We start from the raw sequence: 13,670 nt of genomic DNA, 5'->3' as shown, positions 1-13,670 counted from the left end.
GTGCCCGTCGACCTGGGACCGGACCGCAGCGCAACGACGCACGGATGCACGCCAAGACCGTAGGATCCTACGCAGTGCCGTAGGGGACCGCACCGCCACTTCCCAGCAAATTAGGGACACTGTTGCTCCTGGGGTATCGGCGAGGACCATTCGCAACCGTCTCCATGAAGCTGGCCTACGGTCCCGCACACCGTTAGGCCGTCTTCCGCTCACGCCCCAACATCGTGCAGCCCGCCTCCAGTGGTGTCGCGACAGGCGTGAATGGACGGACGAATGGAGACGTGTCGTCTTCAGCGATGAGAGTCGCTTCTGCCTTGGTGCCAATGATGGTCGTATGCGTGTTTGGCGCCGTGCAGGTGAGCGCCACAATCAGGACTGCATACGACCGAGGCACACAGGGCCAACACCCGGCATCATGGTATGGGGAGCGATCTCCTACACTGGCCGTACACCACTGGTGATCGTCGAGGGGACACTGAATAGTGCACGGTACATCCAAACCGTCATCGAACCCATCGTTCTACCATTCCTAGACCGGCAAGGGAACTTGCTGTTCCAACAGGACAATGCACGTCCGCATGTATCCCGTGCCACCCAACGCGCTCTAGAACGTGTAAGTCAACTACCCTGGCCAGCAAGATCTCCAGATCTGTCCCCCATTGAGCATGTTTGGGACTGGATGAAGCGTCGTCTCACGCGGTCTGCACGTCCAGCACGAACGCTGGTCCAACTGAGGCGCCAGGTGGAAATGGCATGGCAAGCCGTTCCACAGGACTACATCCAGCATCTCTACGATCGTCTCCATGGGAGAATAGCAGCCTGCATTGCTGCGAAAAGTGGATATACATTGTACTAGTGCCGACATTGTGCATGCTCTGTTGCCTGTGTCTATGTGCCTGTGGTTCTGTCAGTGTGATCATGTGATGTATCTGACCCCAGGAATGTGTCAATAAAGTTTCCCCTTCCTGGGACAATGAATTCACGGTGTTCTTATTTCAATTTCCAGGAGTGTAGTTAAGGTTTATAATTTATATAAAAAACAGCTACCAGCCACATGTATGGTTTGAAAAGGTTTATTATCTTCAGACCATGACCGGTTTCGGATTTTTCTTTACAAATCCATCTTCAGATGGCAGATTACAAGCATTCTTAGTTGGACCTAGTTTTGTTTATGTTATTCGTTTGCTGCACTGGGAAAGAAAAGAAATATTTTTGTTGTCATATCAGTAATGGTATTTTTACGAAAGATTTACTTCTTTTACAAAATGTAATTGCTCATGAGATGGTTTTTATAAACATTAGTAAACTTGCAGGTTAGTGTACTTACTAGCTGTGTAGTTCTGCCTGACGAAATATTCGTGCGTTTATGTTTTCGAACGCAAGCTTAATACACTTTTCAATATGCACTATGTGAGTGCTATTCCAGGCAATGGACGTCACTTTCAACCTCATCATCTTAATTACACACGCAGCACACACGAATAACGTTTACAAAACGTGGCCCAGCTTCACATTACAAACGAGAACAATATTTGCAAAGAGCTTACAGTCATAACGATGTTAACTTACAGATGCTGTATAGTCGATATGGGTACATTAAAATATCTCTTTGCTATTGTATGAAATTAATCTAAAACGGAATAAATAAAATTACATACAAATAAGATTACAAACATTATATGTAGTACAGAATTACTGTGTGTTGCTAATTAGTTGTTACAATAGTAGGAGATGAATTCTAATATATTACATAATATGCAATGCACATGTTTTCATTATGCAATTTTTCAATGACATATAAACAGTTTTGGGGCCTGTATACTGAATGTTTTTGATGGAATATTGGGCTTCAGTTATTTTAAAAAAGTAAAAGCTTCTTCAAAGTTATTTAAGAAGGCGGTGTTAACTGATTCTGTCTGTTCATTCAAAATGAGATCAGGGAACCTGTTTTTATGTGTATGAATATTGTTCTCGTTTGTAATGTGAAGCTGGGCCACGTTTTGTAAACGTTATTCGTGTGTGCTGCGTGTGTAATTAAGATGATGAGGTTGAAAGTGACGTCCATTGCCTGGAATAGCACTCACATAGTGCATATTGAAAAGTGTATTAAGCTTGCGTTCGAAAACATAAACGCACGAATATTTCGTCAGGCAGAACTACACAGCTAGTAAGTACACTAACCTGCAAGTTTACTAATGTTTATAAAAACCATCTCATGAGCAATTAGATTTTGTAAAATAAGTAAATCTTTCGTAAAAATACCATTACCGATATGACAACAAAAATATTTCTTTTATTTCCCAGTGCAGCAAACGAATAACATAAACAAAACTAGGTCCAACTCAGAATACTTGTAATCTGCCATCTGAAGATGGATTTGTAAAGAAAAATCCGAAACCGGTCATGGTCTGAAGATAATAAACCTTTTTAAACCATACATGTGGCTGGTAGCTGTTTTTTATATAAATTATAAACCTTAAGTACAACAGCCATGTTTCTTAACATGTCGACTTTCGACAAAATAGCGTATTTATTGTAGTATTGGTGTAAAAGGAAACGAAGTAACGGGTTTTCTTTTCGTTACGATGTTGTTGTACAGAAGGAAAATAATGTGAATTTAGTATTCGTTATGGCATTGCCGTAAAAAGGTGAAACAGTTGACTGTAATTAATCCACAACTATCTACTTGGTGATTGATTGAATGTGTACTAATGGAAATACATTGTGTTTGATATTAGCTTGTCATTACTACTATGACCTTCGTTATCGACTTGTTGAGAAACAGACTGGTTGTATTCAATTCACGAAAGCGAATTACACAACCCAAAACCCGTTTACATTCCTTTTTTCCGTACCACCTGATTATCACACCACGTCGTTGTACACGTCTAATGATTTCAATCCTCTGATCGACTCGTTGCCTTTCTCCGGCCGCCCCGTCATTGTAGGCAATAAGCTCGGTACGCCGTGTACTGTCGGTTGTCTACGTACACAGAAATGCGTATACTATCTATCCTACGAACATTAGGTTTTAATAATACAAAAATAAAGTACATGATACAAGAAAATGTCATTAGACTTTTTTGTCAAGCACACCGAGATGTACCATCTGTATAATTTTGGCGCCTTATACCGTTTACATCCTATATATGCTACCGAAGTGGAATATTAGATTTTTTTTTTTTTTTTTTTTTTTTTTGCCGTGTGATTTATCTGATGTGTAGAAGCATTTCATTTTCTGAGAGCATAATCACATCTGAAAAGTTATCTATACCAATGAAACTAAAGATTTATCTGCAGGAGAGAGTTTTACAAACCGACTGCAACTGCAGTAAAATTTTTGTTACACTTCCATCTCTTAACGTTGTAATCTTCCTCTTACTATTCGGCTGATCCTGCTTGCGATATAAGATATGACCGTGCATCACGTGTATGCCTAATGGATTTTTTTCTAATTGTATAAGGCTACCTTTTCCGAAGAGGTGATACCGATAAGTAGGAGGAAAGTGTACAACCGTCCCTTCTGAAGGAGTCTACTAAAAATAAAAGTAATTAAACTGAGCAGAGCTATAATTTGGAAAATGAAAATTACTTTTGTGCATTCACTCACGAACAACACTGGACAGAAAGGAGTACCACTGATCATGAATCTAGAAGTTACACTTATGAACGAAAAGGAAGTAATTAACGGTCATCAGCCCACTAGGGCAATTTACATCCAAAATCCTGTACAAGATGATGGGGAAGAGAAACATGTATTATGAAACAGTGACGTGGCAACTGAGCAGTCACTCTTAGCATTATGTTTGGCATTAAATTTTGAAAAGGCAATCGAGTAATGATTTGAAAATATGCAATTAAACTGTGTGTTAATACTGAACTTCATTACGTGAACAATGACCTTCAGTGACCTCAGCATTACGTCATCAAAGAAATTTAGAAGAGAAGGAAGCACTTTTTTAGTTTGCCATTACTTACTTTGCAAATTGGATTTCATATTATTGTCTGAACAACTGAGCCTTTTTTACTGACTTGAACAGAATTAAATACTGGAATACGTACCAAACCGAACAGCTATGTGCTCCAAGCTACATGTAAAATAAATAAAAATTCCACACTCTTAATTTGTGCATTTCTTTAGCTCTGGATTTTTTTTAGTGATTGATTCTCAAACTTGAAGAATGAAATTGGTTTACTTTAGTCATATACTGAAGCCTCTGTTGTACAACAGTTAATTGAAAGTAGACTGAGGCTAAAATTCTTAAAAGAGAATTTATTCATTAATAAACTGGCTGTAACTATTCAATTTGATCCTTATGACACTCAGTTAGCATATTAGGGAAAAAAGAACAAGGATCCTGCTTGGTAACAATGTCTGGGGGCAATGAGGACACAATCGCCCTGAATTTAACTGATTATTATTTAAATAAAACTTATCAATCGAATCACATTCAGTTGTGCTGCTGGGTTAGCAATTAATACTTTCTACCGATGAACAGTCTTACTTCAGTGCTGTGCATACGACGAAACTCGGAGCCGATGACGAAACTGTGTTGCTGGAACTGCTGCTGTTGTTGAAGACGGTAGCATCTTGTGGAGCCACGGCTAATTATAGGAACGGGCAGTCGTAATTAATACAGCCTCTTCTTTCCGTCCACTGTCCTTCCTCCTGCTACTAGTCATCTGGCCGGCGCGCGTACATGATGCCGCCGAAATGGTACTCGTCTACTGCAAGAACGTTAACGCCACACTTCCGCACACTACAAGCGCTAGAACCCATCTCTCCCTCTCTCCGCGCGCTCTGTGCAACAACTCCCTACCCAAAGATTTTACAACGCACAAGCACTGCTATTATCGTTGCTAATCGATGCACATAACAATTCCTTTGGCTTTTTCCCAGAGTTTATAAGTTTCAAAGTAAAACATAGATAAATGCAACGAAACGTCAACAGACTTCTACCTAAATGTACACATACAGTGAAGCAATGTCCTTACTTATCAAAAGAAGGCATTTAAATTACAAATATTTACATAAAATTCAAAAAAACGTTACGTATAGGTAGCAGGTGCCATGAGTCCTGCTTTTTCGGTGTTACAACGTCCACATGGGATCATTAGACCATCATTATCAGATGCAAAAGCCGACTTGTCGCAATCTTGGTTCCTGCGGCCTGAAAGGGAAAAAAACCTGTCGTATAAACTTTTGCTTAGGAAATTTAAGAGAAGTGAACTATTTTTCATGCATACAATATTAAAGTGCTGGTCCGCGAGAGTTTCAGGGAGGTGCAGTGCCATTGTTACAGAGTACAAGGTACACAACAAAAGCAAAGCGCTGCAACCAGAGAATACAATATCGTAGCCGTATGTAATCTGATGGTGTGCAGCGTGATAGATAGAAAAGAAGGACACCAGATTATGGATCTTAAAACAAATAACAGCTGACTGTGTAGTAATGACTAACGTAAAACAGTAAAATTTTTATGTATCCTTGAACTTATTGGTGTTGTGTGTCCAGAAAGGGTGGAGCTTGCCGAGTTATGAAGAGACAATGTGTCGTAAGCCAAATTGATATCGAACGTTGTAGAATATCCCCAGGGTGTAGTAATCAACGATTCTGACGGGGAACCCAGCTATGCATTAAAGAGTAGTTCTCAGCTGGAACTGAAATTGGAAGCAAACAAATGTGAGGTGTGGAAGCAGTGAGTTTAGGCAACGTGAATACGCGTAACAAGGGCATAAGTTTACGAGCTGTCTCGGCAGCTATGGTCCAGAGAAACGTTATTGAGATAAGGTTATAAAGTATAGTCTGTCTGCTTACACTTTTATTATTTACCTGCAAGCTGTGTGGAAACTGATAATACAGACTTGACAAAAAAACGACGTATCATACAGATTTGCTATATTAAAACTGGACAAACATGTTTTTCTTGGTCTAGGTCGCTGTGGTTTCTTTAAAGTGATGTTTTACTTTGGTGCAAAGATCGAACCATAGTCATCGCCAGGTGCATCATAATGTGTATGTTACATCAGTAGTCCAACAGAACAGTAATGAAGACCAATTAGACGCGGAAATAACATTCTGAGACATAATTTGAAGATCCACAATGGTGTTTCAAGCGTCAAGTGTACCTTCACATGTAAGTTACAGTAGTAGCGTCAATCAAGTGAGTCATATGTGTTTTATACTCTTATACAACAATAGTAGAAGCAATTAAGATGAGGCAAGAGTTTTGTGATATTAATTTGAGGTCCCATAACGACTTGCATCATCAAGGGTGCAAAGATCGAATTATAGATGTTGCCAAGTGAACATTAACCTGCAGTTTATTTCAGTAGTGTCAATAAAGTGACCAATGTGTGTTTTTTTCTGTTATAGACTAATGTTAACAGACAATTTAGCTGTGTAAATAACTCCGTGACACGTAATTTGAAGGGCCATTATACCTTCTATCATCGGATTACAAAGATCGAACAACAGTCATGTTTGGACACAAGTGTGGATACAGAGATCAAGATGGCCGACTCTAGAAAATACTGGGTTGTGACTGGGACAGTGAAATGTGTGTGTGTGTGTGTGTGTGAGTTGGTTTAGGGGCTTTCAGACTGGGCTGTATCAAAGAAAAAAGTGTCGCTTATGACGGAATTGAAAAGTGTGACTAGGAGAACATAATGTGTGTGTATGTGTGTGTGTATGTGTGTGGGTGGGTGGGTGTGCGTGTATGTGTACCAGTTTCCCTCGCCCTGCCTCTTGCTTCGTCAGCCAACCTGCACCATCGTATACGCATCTGGGGTGTGTGATGGCACATGTACGTTGAAAGGTGGCTACACTGAGCCACAGCGCCAGAGATCGCTAGAGAGCATTGTTCCGCCGCCTCCACTGGCAGTGATTATTGAGAACTCGTAGTGGGCAGTGCTTGTCGAGGACTCGTAGTAGTCAGTTCGTGTTCAGATGTGCTAGTAGGGAGTGCTTGCTGAGATGTGATACTGAAAAGTTCTTGTTGAGATGTGGTAATAGCGAGTCGGTGTGGAGATATATTGTAATGATTAGAGTGATTTTGGTCAATATATGAAGGTAACGAAACTTGATTTATTTTTCATTATTTCCATGTTTTAAATAATGCGTCATTACAGGTTCAGTCAACAAAGCATCTGGCTTGTGTTCTTGTATTAGAGTTTAATTCTGGTTTTCTTGAGTAATTATGGTATTTTTATTTTCTTTAATTAATTCAGTATAAATGATATTTAAAATTTCTTGTGTTATTGAAGAAGAACCGTGCCAGATGCGTACGTTGAGTCATACTTCCACACACAGAACAGTTACACTTGTGCTTTGGTTTCGTAGGTTTTTATAGTTGCTGGGGACTTAATTAATTAATTGTGTTAATGAAAATTTCCATTTCATTCTTTGTTATTGTCTAAGCAGTCAGATTGCGTAATAATAACAGTCAGGGCCAACCGTTTACGAGACTTCGTAATCGAACAGACAGCTACTAAAGCAAAAAAAAATTAAAATTATTTTCATTTCAATTAATTAAGCCCCCATGCAACGTACTCTGGGTACCAGTAGCCTCATAGATATGCTCCTGTCTATATACGTTTTCAGAGCCCCCTTTTCGAAATTTATAGGAATCGCACGATAAATAATGATTATCTCCAATCACATGTGTTTTGAGAGTTAGGAAAGCTTGTAACTATCTATAGCATCATTATTTTGTTCCAGGTTACGGTGGTCTGACGGCCACTGTTCCAGCAGAAATCTTCTCGCAGAACGTCAAGTCCGTGGCATTACCTGTGGCTACTTTCGTTTCCTGGACCATGTCCTTCTTGGTGACGAGGTTCTTCGAGGACATTTCCAGCGCCGTTGGCAACTACGGACCCTTCTTTCTGTTCGCAGCTTGCTCCCTACTCGCCTCGTTCCACGTCTACTTTTTGCTGCCTGAAACGAAGGGGAAGACTTTGGAAGAGATACAGGTTATGCTTGAAAGCGGTAGGACCATCCGAGCATGCTGCTAAACAGACACATTTTTCCTAAATCTTCGTTTTGGAACAGCTTCTCCTATGGCGCTCAATGAACCCACTCACGACCAAATCGGAGGCAAAAGATGTAACGCTTAGTAACAAGCATAATTCTTGCATCGGGACTAACGGAGCTGGTACAAATGACGTCGGATGTCATTCATCTTCATTGACTGAAAGCACTTTACGAGTGCGTTGAACAATATAAATTTCTGTTCCTGTTACGTTGACTGAAAGTGAGAGGAGAAACCTGTTAATACTCAAGGCATATAATGAAGAAGAAAGTAAAAACAGAGAGTAATGGAATCAATATTCTCTCTTAGGCTTTGCAAATGAAGAATACTAAAATAGAACTCAGTATAACTTATTCGCCAGGGTGCGAAACCTTGTGAAGAATGAGATGCACTGCTGACGAACTGTAGTGCATATATATCACTTCTGATATTTCAGTTTTTTGAAATATAGACTAATGATGCTGTAATGGTAATAACTGTGAAAAAGCCTGCAAACATTTTCTTGTGAGGAATCTTTCATACAACGCGACGTTTCTGTTTACAGTTAAACCTGCTTTTATCAGTTGAAAGTAGAATGTAAAAATTAAAAGAAAACATACAGTTAACCATTTGAGAAATTGAGGGGTGAAATCATTGTTACTATATCTTGTACGGTTATTTATTTTTAAGTGGACATCTTGCAAAGCTTACAAGATCAAAAGCGCTTACTAACTAGTTGCAATAGAGATTGCTGCCTTCCTCTGACAAGTCAACTTTTTCTCCACATTGGTCCCTCCTTCACTGTTGCCAACATTTCTTTCAAAAGTCATTACATTCTACAATGACGTAATGGGGATACTGCTAAAGACAACTTTAATAAGATTGACATTTTTTAAATTACATATATCTATTACTAAATAAATTATTATTATTGTTATTGTTGTATAATGCTCACGTGCTAAAGAAACTCTAATGTTGACTCATTAAGGACGTCTGGTTAGATACAATGGAAGGCCATAATCATGCCACGCGAAATAAATGGATAAATAAACAAATAACAACAGTGTACTGCAAATTTCACAATTTTTACAAGCAAACAACTAAAACCAGTTCATAGGACTAGTTTTTCACCATCTGTGTGGCAAATAAACATCATTTCCAAAAATGAAACACGGGACGCAATATATACATCAATACTAGATATGTTTGGTATTCACAAGCACAGTAAAGGAACATTATGGGTACTTGCGTGAATTTCGAGAGAAGGAATATTTTTAAATTTATGACATCATTAGGAATGTAGAAATCATAAAACAAAATTTATAAAGAAATGGCGGAAAACAGGATCACTAAATTCCTTCCACTGGTTTAGATGTATAGTCCAAAATAAGCAATAGATTAATCACTTGAATTTCTCTAAACTTAAAATATTATCTTAAAAACGTTGGAGTATTTGTAAGAACTTCTATGTTTAGATGAGCCCCGTACGAACTGTTAATTCGTTTCTGTAATGTCTACATTATGCGAACAATTGTAAGTAGGCTGTTTAGGTTTTTATGTTGGTAACGCCATGTAGCGCTCTATATGAAAAACATTGACTGTGCTGTGTGAAGTCTGTGGCTGGTCTGCATTGTTGCAGTATTGCTATTGTAGTGTTGGGCAGTTGGCTGTTAACAGCGCGTAGCGTTGCGCAGTTGGAGGTGAGCTGCCAGCAGTGGTGGATGTGGGGAGAGAGGTGGCGGAGTTTTGAGAGCGGATGATCTGGACGTGTGTCCATCAGAGACGGTAAATTTGTAAGACTGGATGTCATGAACTGATATATACTATGACTTTTGAACATTATTAAGGTAAATACATTGTTTGTTCTCTATCAAAATCTTTCATTTGCTAACTATGCCTATCAGTGCCTTCAGTAGTTAGAATCTTTTATTTAGCTGGCAGTAGTGGCGCTCGCTGTAATGCAGTAGTTTGAGTAACGAAGATTTTTTGTGAGGTAAGTGATTCATGAAAGGTATAGGTTATTGTTAGTCAGGGCCATTCTTTTGTAGGGATTTTTGAAAGTCAGATTGCGTTGCGGTAAAAATATTGTGTGTCAGTTTAAGCAGTCATTAATTTTTCTAAGGGGACGTTTCATACAATGAAGTCCTGAATGGGTTTCTAAACCATCGAACCTTAGTAATCCAAGTTGAAGAAAACCTGTCACATTTAAAATGACTGACGTTTCATTAGACATATCGCTGCACAGTTTGGTAGTTCACGTTTCTGAGCTCGGTGTATTATTACATAAGAAAGAAGTCGTGGTGTCAGTAATGACAAAATCAATAAGAGTGAGAAATATGCAGGAATTAACAACATTCACAACAAGAACAGAATATCGAAAAACTAACTACCTTACACTATTTAGGAGCCGCTCATTGCAAACTATGACGCCATTCAGGAAAAGGATAGAAAGAATAACTACCAAGCAGCCATTTATTATAATTATACCTGGTTTGGAACGCAATGGGTTCAGCATCTGGCCATATTTTTGAATAAAATGATTGGAATGTGACTCATTGAATTTAGTGTTTTTTCTAATGGTTTGTAATATGGTTTCAATAACTAATATGTGTAAGATTTTCTTTCACAGGAGCCAGTTGTTAATAATTCAATAAGTAAATGACGCTTCTGAATAACGGGAACGACTGAAAGCTACCAGTGGCTGCGAAAGGCGTCTCTGACTTACACATCTCGAAACACTTGTCAGTTAATCCTCCTCGAAATTTGACACCACATGTATGTGTGGAGGATACTTGTACTGCTAATCAGGTACCTACATAGTGCTTTTAGGGACTGGTAGTTTAAAAAACTGGTGGGACGGGAACCTAAAAATTGACGAAAATCTTTAGTGATTAAAAAAAAATTTTCTTACAATATATTATGAACAAAAGTGGTACACTGGTACAACTGTACCCAAAAGTACTGTTATGTTTACAAAAAGTTCCAAATTTAGGATGGAAATAAAAAATATTTTACAAGGAATAAAATTGGGTTTCATTAGTCTTCCTGACATCTATGACTTATAAAATCATCTACAAAATAATCCTTAATGCAAAACCCCGTTCGTTAATGGTTAAATATGAAAAAACGCGTATAATAGAGAATCATATGCTTTGCGTTTCTTAAGAGCGCTGATGAAACTTTGCAACATAAAATTGGTCGATGTTTAGTCTTGTTCGTGCAGTTACTTAGCATACCTAAGTGGCATGTAATTTAATTGAAACTGTTCTATAGATTATTTACAAGTGGTATCTATATTCGGAATTTCGACGGTCGTTGGGCACAAGTATGCAAGTCACCTGCCTCCCCGTTTTCTTTCTCACTTCAAACTAAGGCGAGAAACGAACATGTGTGGGGGCACGAGCGTCGGTAACCGCTGTGGAATGAAGTACAAATTGTCGCGCCAAGGCAAGTTGTGGCCAGTCAGAGGGCGACAGAGGGGCGTAGCGATAATAGTACAACAATTACATTTCCTACATGCGCTGAAGCGTATGTTTACTTAGGCCGCTGATCACGACCTCTGTGGTCACAAAATTCTTTCTTTGTTGCGGCCACTTCTGAGACGCGTGAAACTAATTTTTGAGGGAATATATTGTATTTCGAATTGTTAGCAGTGTTGAAGAGTCCCCCGTAAGGCTTATGCGGGACTGGTCGTCACACCCCCTAAAACTAGGACATACTGTGGACATCGAAACATCCCCTAACACTAACGAGGAGAGGTGCCCAGTGCTGGGATCGACTTCTTGAGATCTTTTATTCTGTGATATGGGTTAAGAGTCCAGGTATCACACTCTACAGCCATTCAGCCAGAAGGGCCCTCGTTCACGAGTAACTGAAGAAATAAAAATTTGGAAATATTGCTTGACACTCAATAGCATTAAAAATTGGAGAGTAATGGCTAGAGTAAGGTATTTGCATGCGGCAGATTGTGTGTTCAGATCTCTTCAGGCACTGTATTTTTTTTAATTTTCATCGAAATGACTTTCATCATTATTTTTCTTCAATTAATTGGTTTAAATGTAATTTTTTATTTCTGTCACTTCGTCATCAAATCAACTTCTTCATTTGCTCTCTCTTCCTTTCCTCTTTTTCCGTTTGAAATTTTAGTTCATATGATTTCAGTTAAACTTGTATATTAATTTCGATTTTGTATCTTTAGTTTTTCATCCTTTTTTTCGTCCACTGTACTGCATTCATTACTGCTATTCCTCATTCTGCTTGAACTTCTTTTTACTTATGATCCCTTCTTTCGTTTAAATCTTCATCTGCATTATTTTGTCATAGTGCAATAGGAATTTAGATATGTTTTAAATGTTTATACAATGGTAAAAATCCAAAAAAATAACCATCTTGTAATGAAAAATACATGTTTGACACCATTTCACAGTCAATAAAAAAAAATGGTTCAAATGGCTCTGAGCACTATGGGACTCAACTGCTGTGGTCATAAGTCCCCTAGAACTTAGAACTACTTAAACCTAACTAACCTAAGGACAGCACACAACACCCAGCCATCACGAGGCAGAGAAAATCCCTGACCCCGCCGGGAATCGAACCCGGGAACCCGGGCGTGGGAAGCGAGAACGCTACCACACGACCACGAGATGCGGGCACACAGTCAATATATAAGCAGATTATTTCGTGTTTTGTTTTCTAATAATTAAATATTATAATACATAAATATAATTAAATTCACGTTCACAATAATTCAGAGTGGAAAAAGAATGATATATAGAAGAAATAAGAACAAATGAAAAAATTATTATGTTTATTAAAATGATGTAACAGAGGGATAGAAACACAAAATTACATTTAAAACAATTAACTGAATACAAATCATGATCGAAGTCATTTCGATAAAGATCTAAAAAAAAAAATATTAAGTACCTTACAATATTCGAGCCCACGACCTCTCGCACATGAAGATCTTACTTTATCCATTCCACACACAAACAGTGTGTGTGACAATACTTTTTAAAGCTATTGAGCGTAACGCAAAATTCCGAATTTTTTCCCTCAATTACGCGGAAAAAGGGCGCACCAGGGGTAACGCCTGCAAGTATGATAACTGGGACCTTAACCTACATCATCGTATAGATGGTTTCAAAAGTAGATACCACCGCTAGAGACCTCTCCTTGTAAGTACAGCATACAGACAGATGCTTACTTACCCGCAGACACAAGCAACTGCACCCGATTTTTGCAACGACGCGAAGGGAAACACATATTTGGTCTTGCTGCATTCGTATTCGAAATGTTCTACTCGCCACTGGCTGGGAAAGATGGATGACAATTGTCACTTACCTTTGTTTTGAAAAGGGAACAGAACATAAAACGAACATTTATTTAACTCGCGTACTAAAGGCATGTGATTTACAGAGTAAACACTTCTGCTTTAAGGCGTCTTATTTCAATCAAAGTCTTAAGGAAGTTTCCCAAGTTGTACCAGCAATACAAAGGTCTGCCCGCAGAATGTTGGACCTAGCGAATACTGACGAATCTCTTGACACTATCGGCACTCCTACATTCAACCAGCATTGCCAAGTGACCTTCTACAACTTGTTGATGGCACTTTTACACAATTTTCAACGCTACTGACAATCGTTCACGAAGTCCTACTGC

General features: G+C 38.8%; 1 protein-coding gene across 1 annotated transcript in view; it reads left to right on the top strand.

Annotated features, from left to right (window-relative positions):
• The window catches only part of LOC126252719 (facilitated trehalose transporter Tret1-like), a 60,930-nt gene extending 52,311 nt beyond the window's left edge, over positions 1-8,619 (top strand). The window contains exon 6 of the mRNA XM_049953622.1: positions 7,721-8,619. Within this exon, the coding sequence (XP_049809579.1) occupies positions 7,721-8,013 (293 nt within the window). The 3' untranslated portion in view covers positions 8,014-8,619. The remainder of the gene's footprint in view (positions 1-7,720) is intronic.
• The last annotated feature ends 5,051 nt before the right edge of the window (positions 8,620-13,670 follow it).

The sequence above is a fragment of the Schistocerca nitens genome, chromosome 4 (assembly GCF_023898315.1).
Source record: "Schistocerca nitens isolate TAMUIC-IGC-003100 chromosome 4, iqSchNite1.1, whole genome shotgun sequence".
In the NCBI taxonomy this organism is placed as follows: Eukaryota; Metazoa; Arthropoda; class Insecta; order Orthoptera; family Acrididae; genus Schistocerca; species Schistocerca nitens.
Note: the sequence above shows the minus strand (reverse complement) of the source record. Positions and strands in the feature narration are given on the sequence as shown.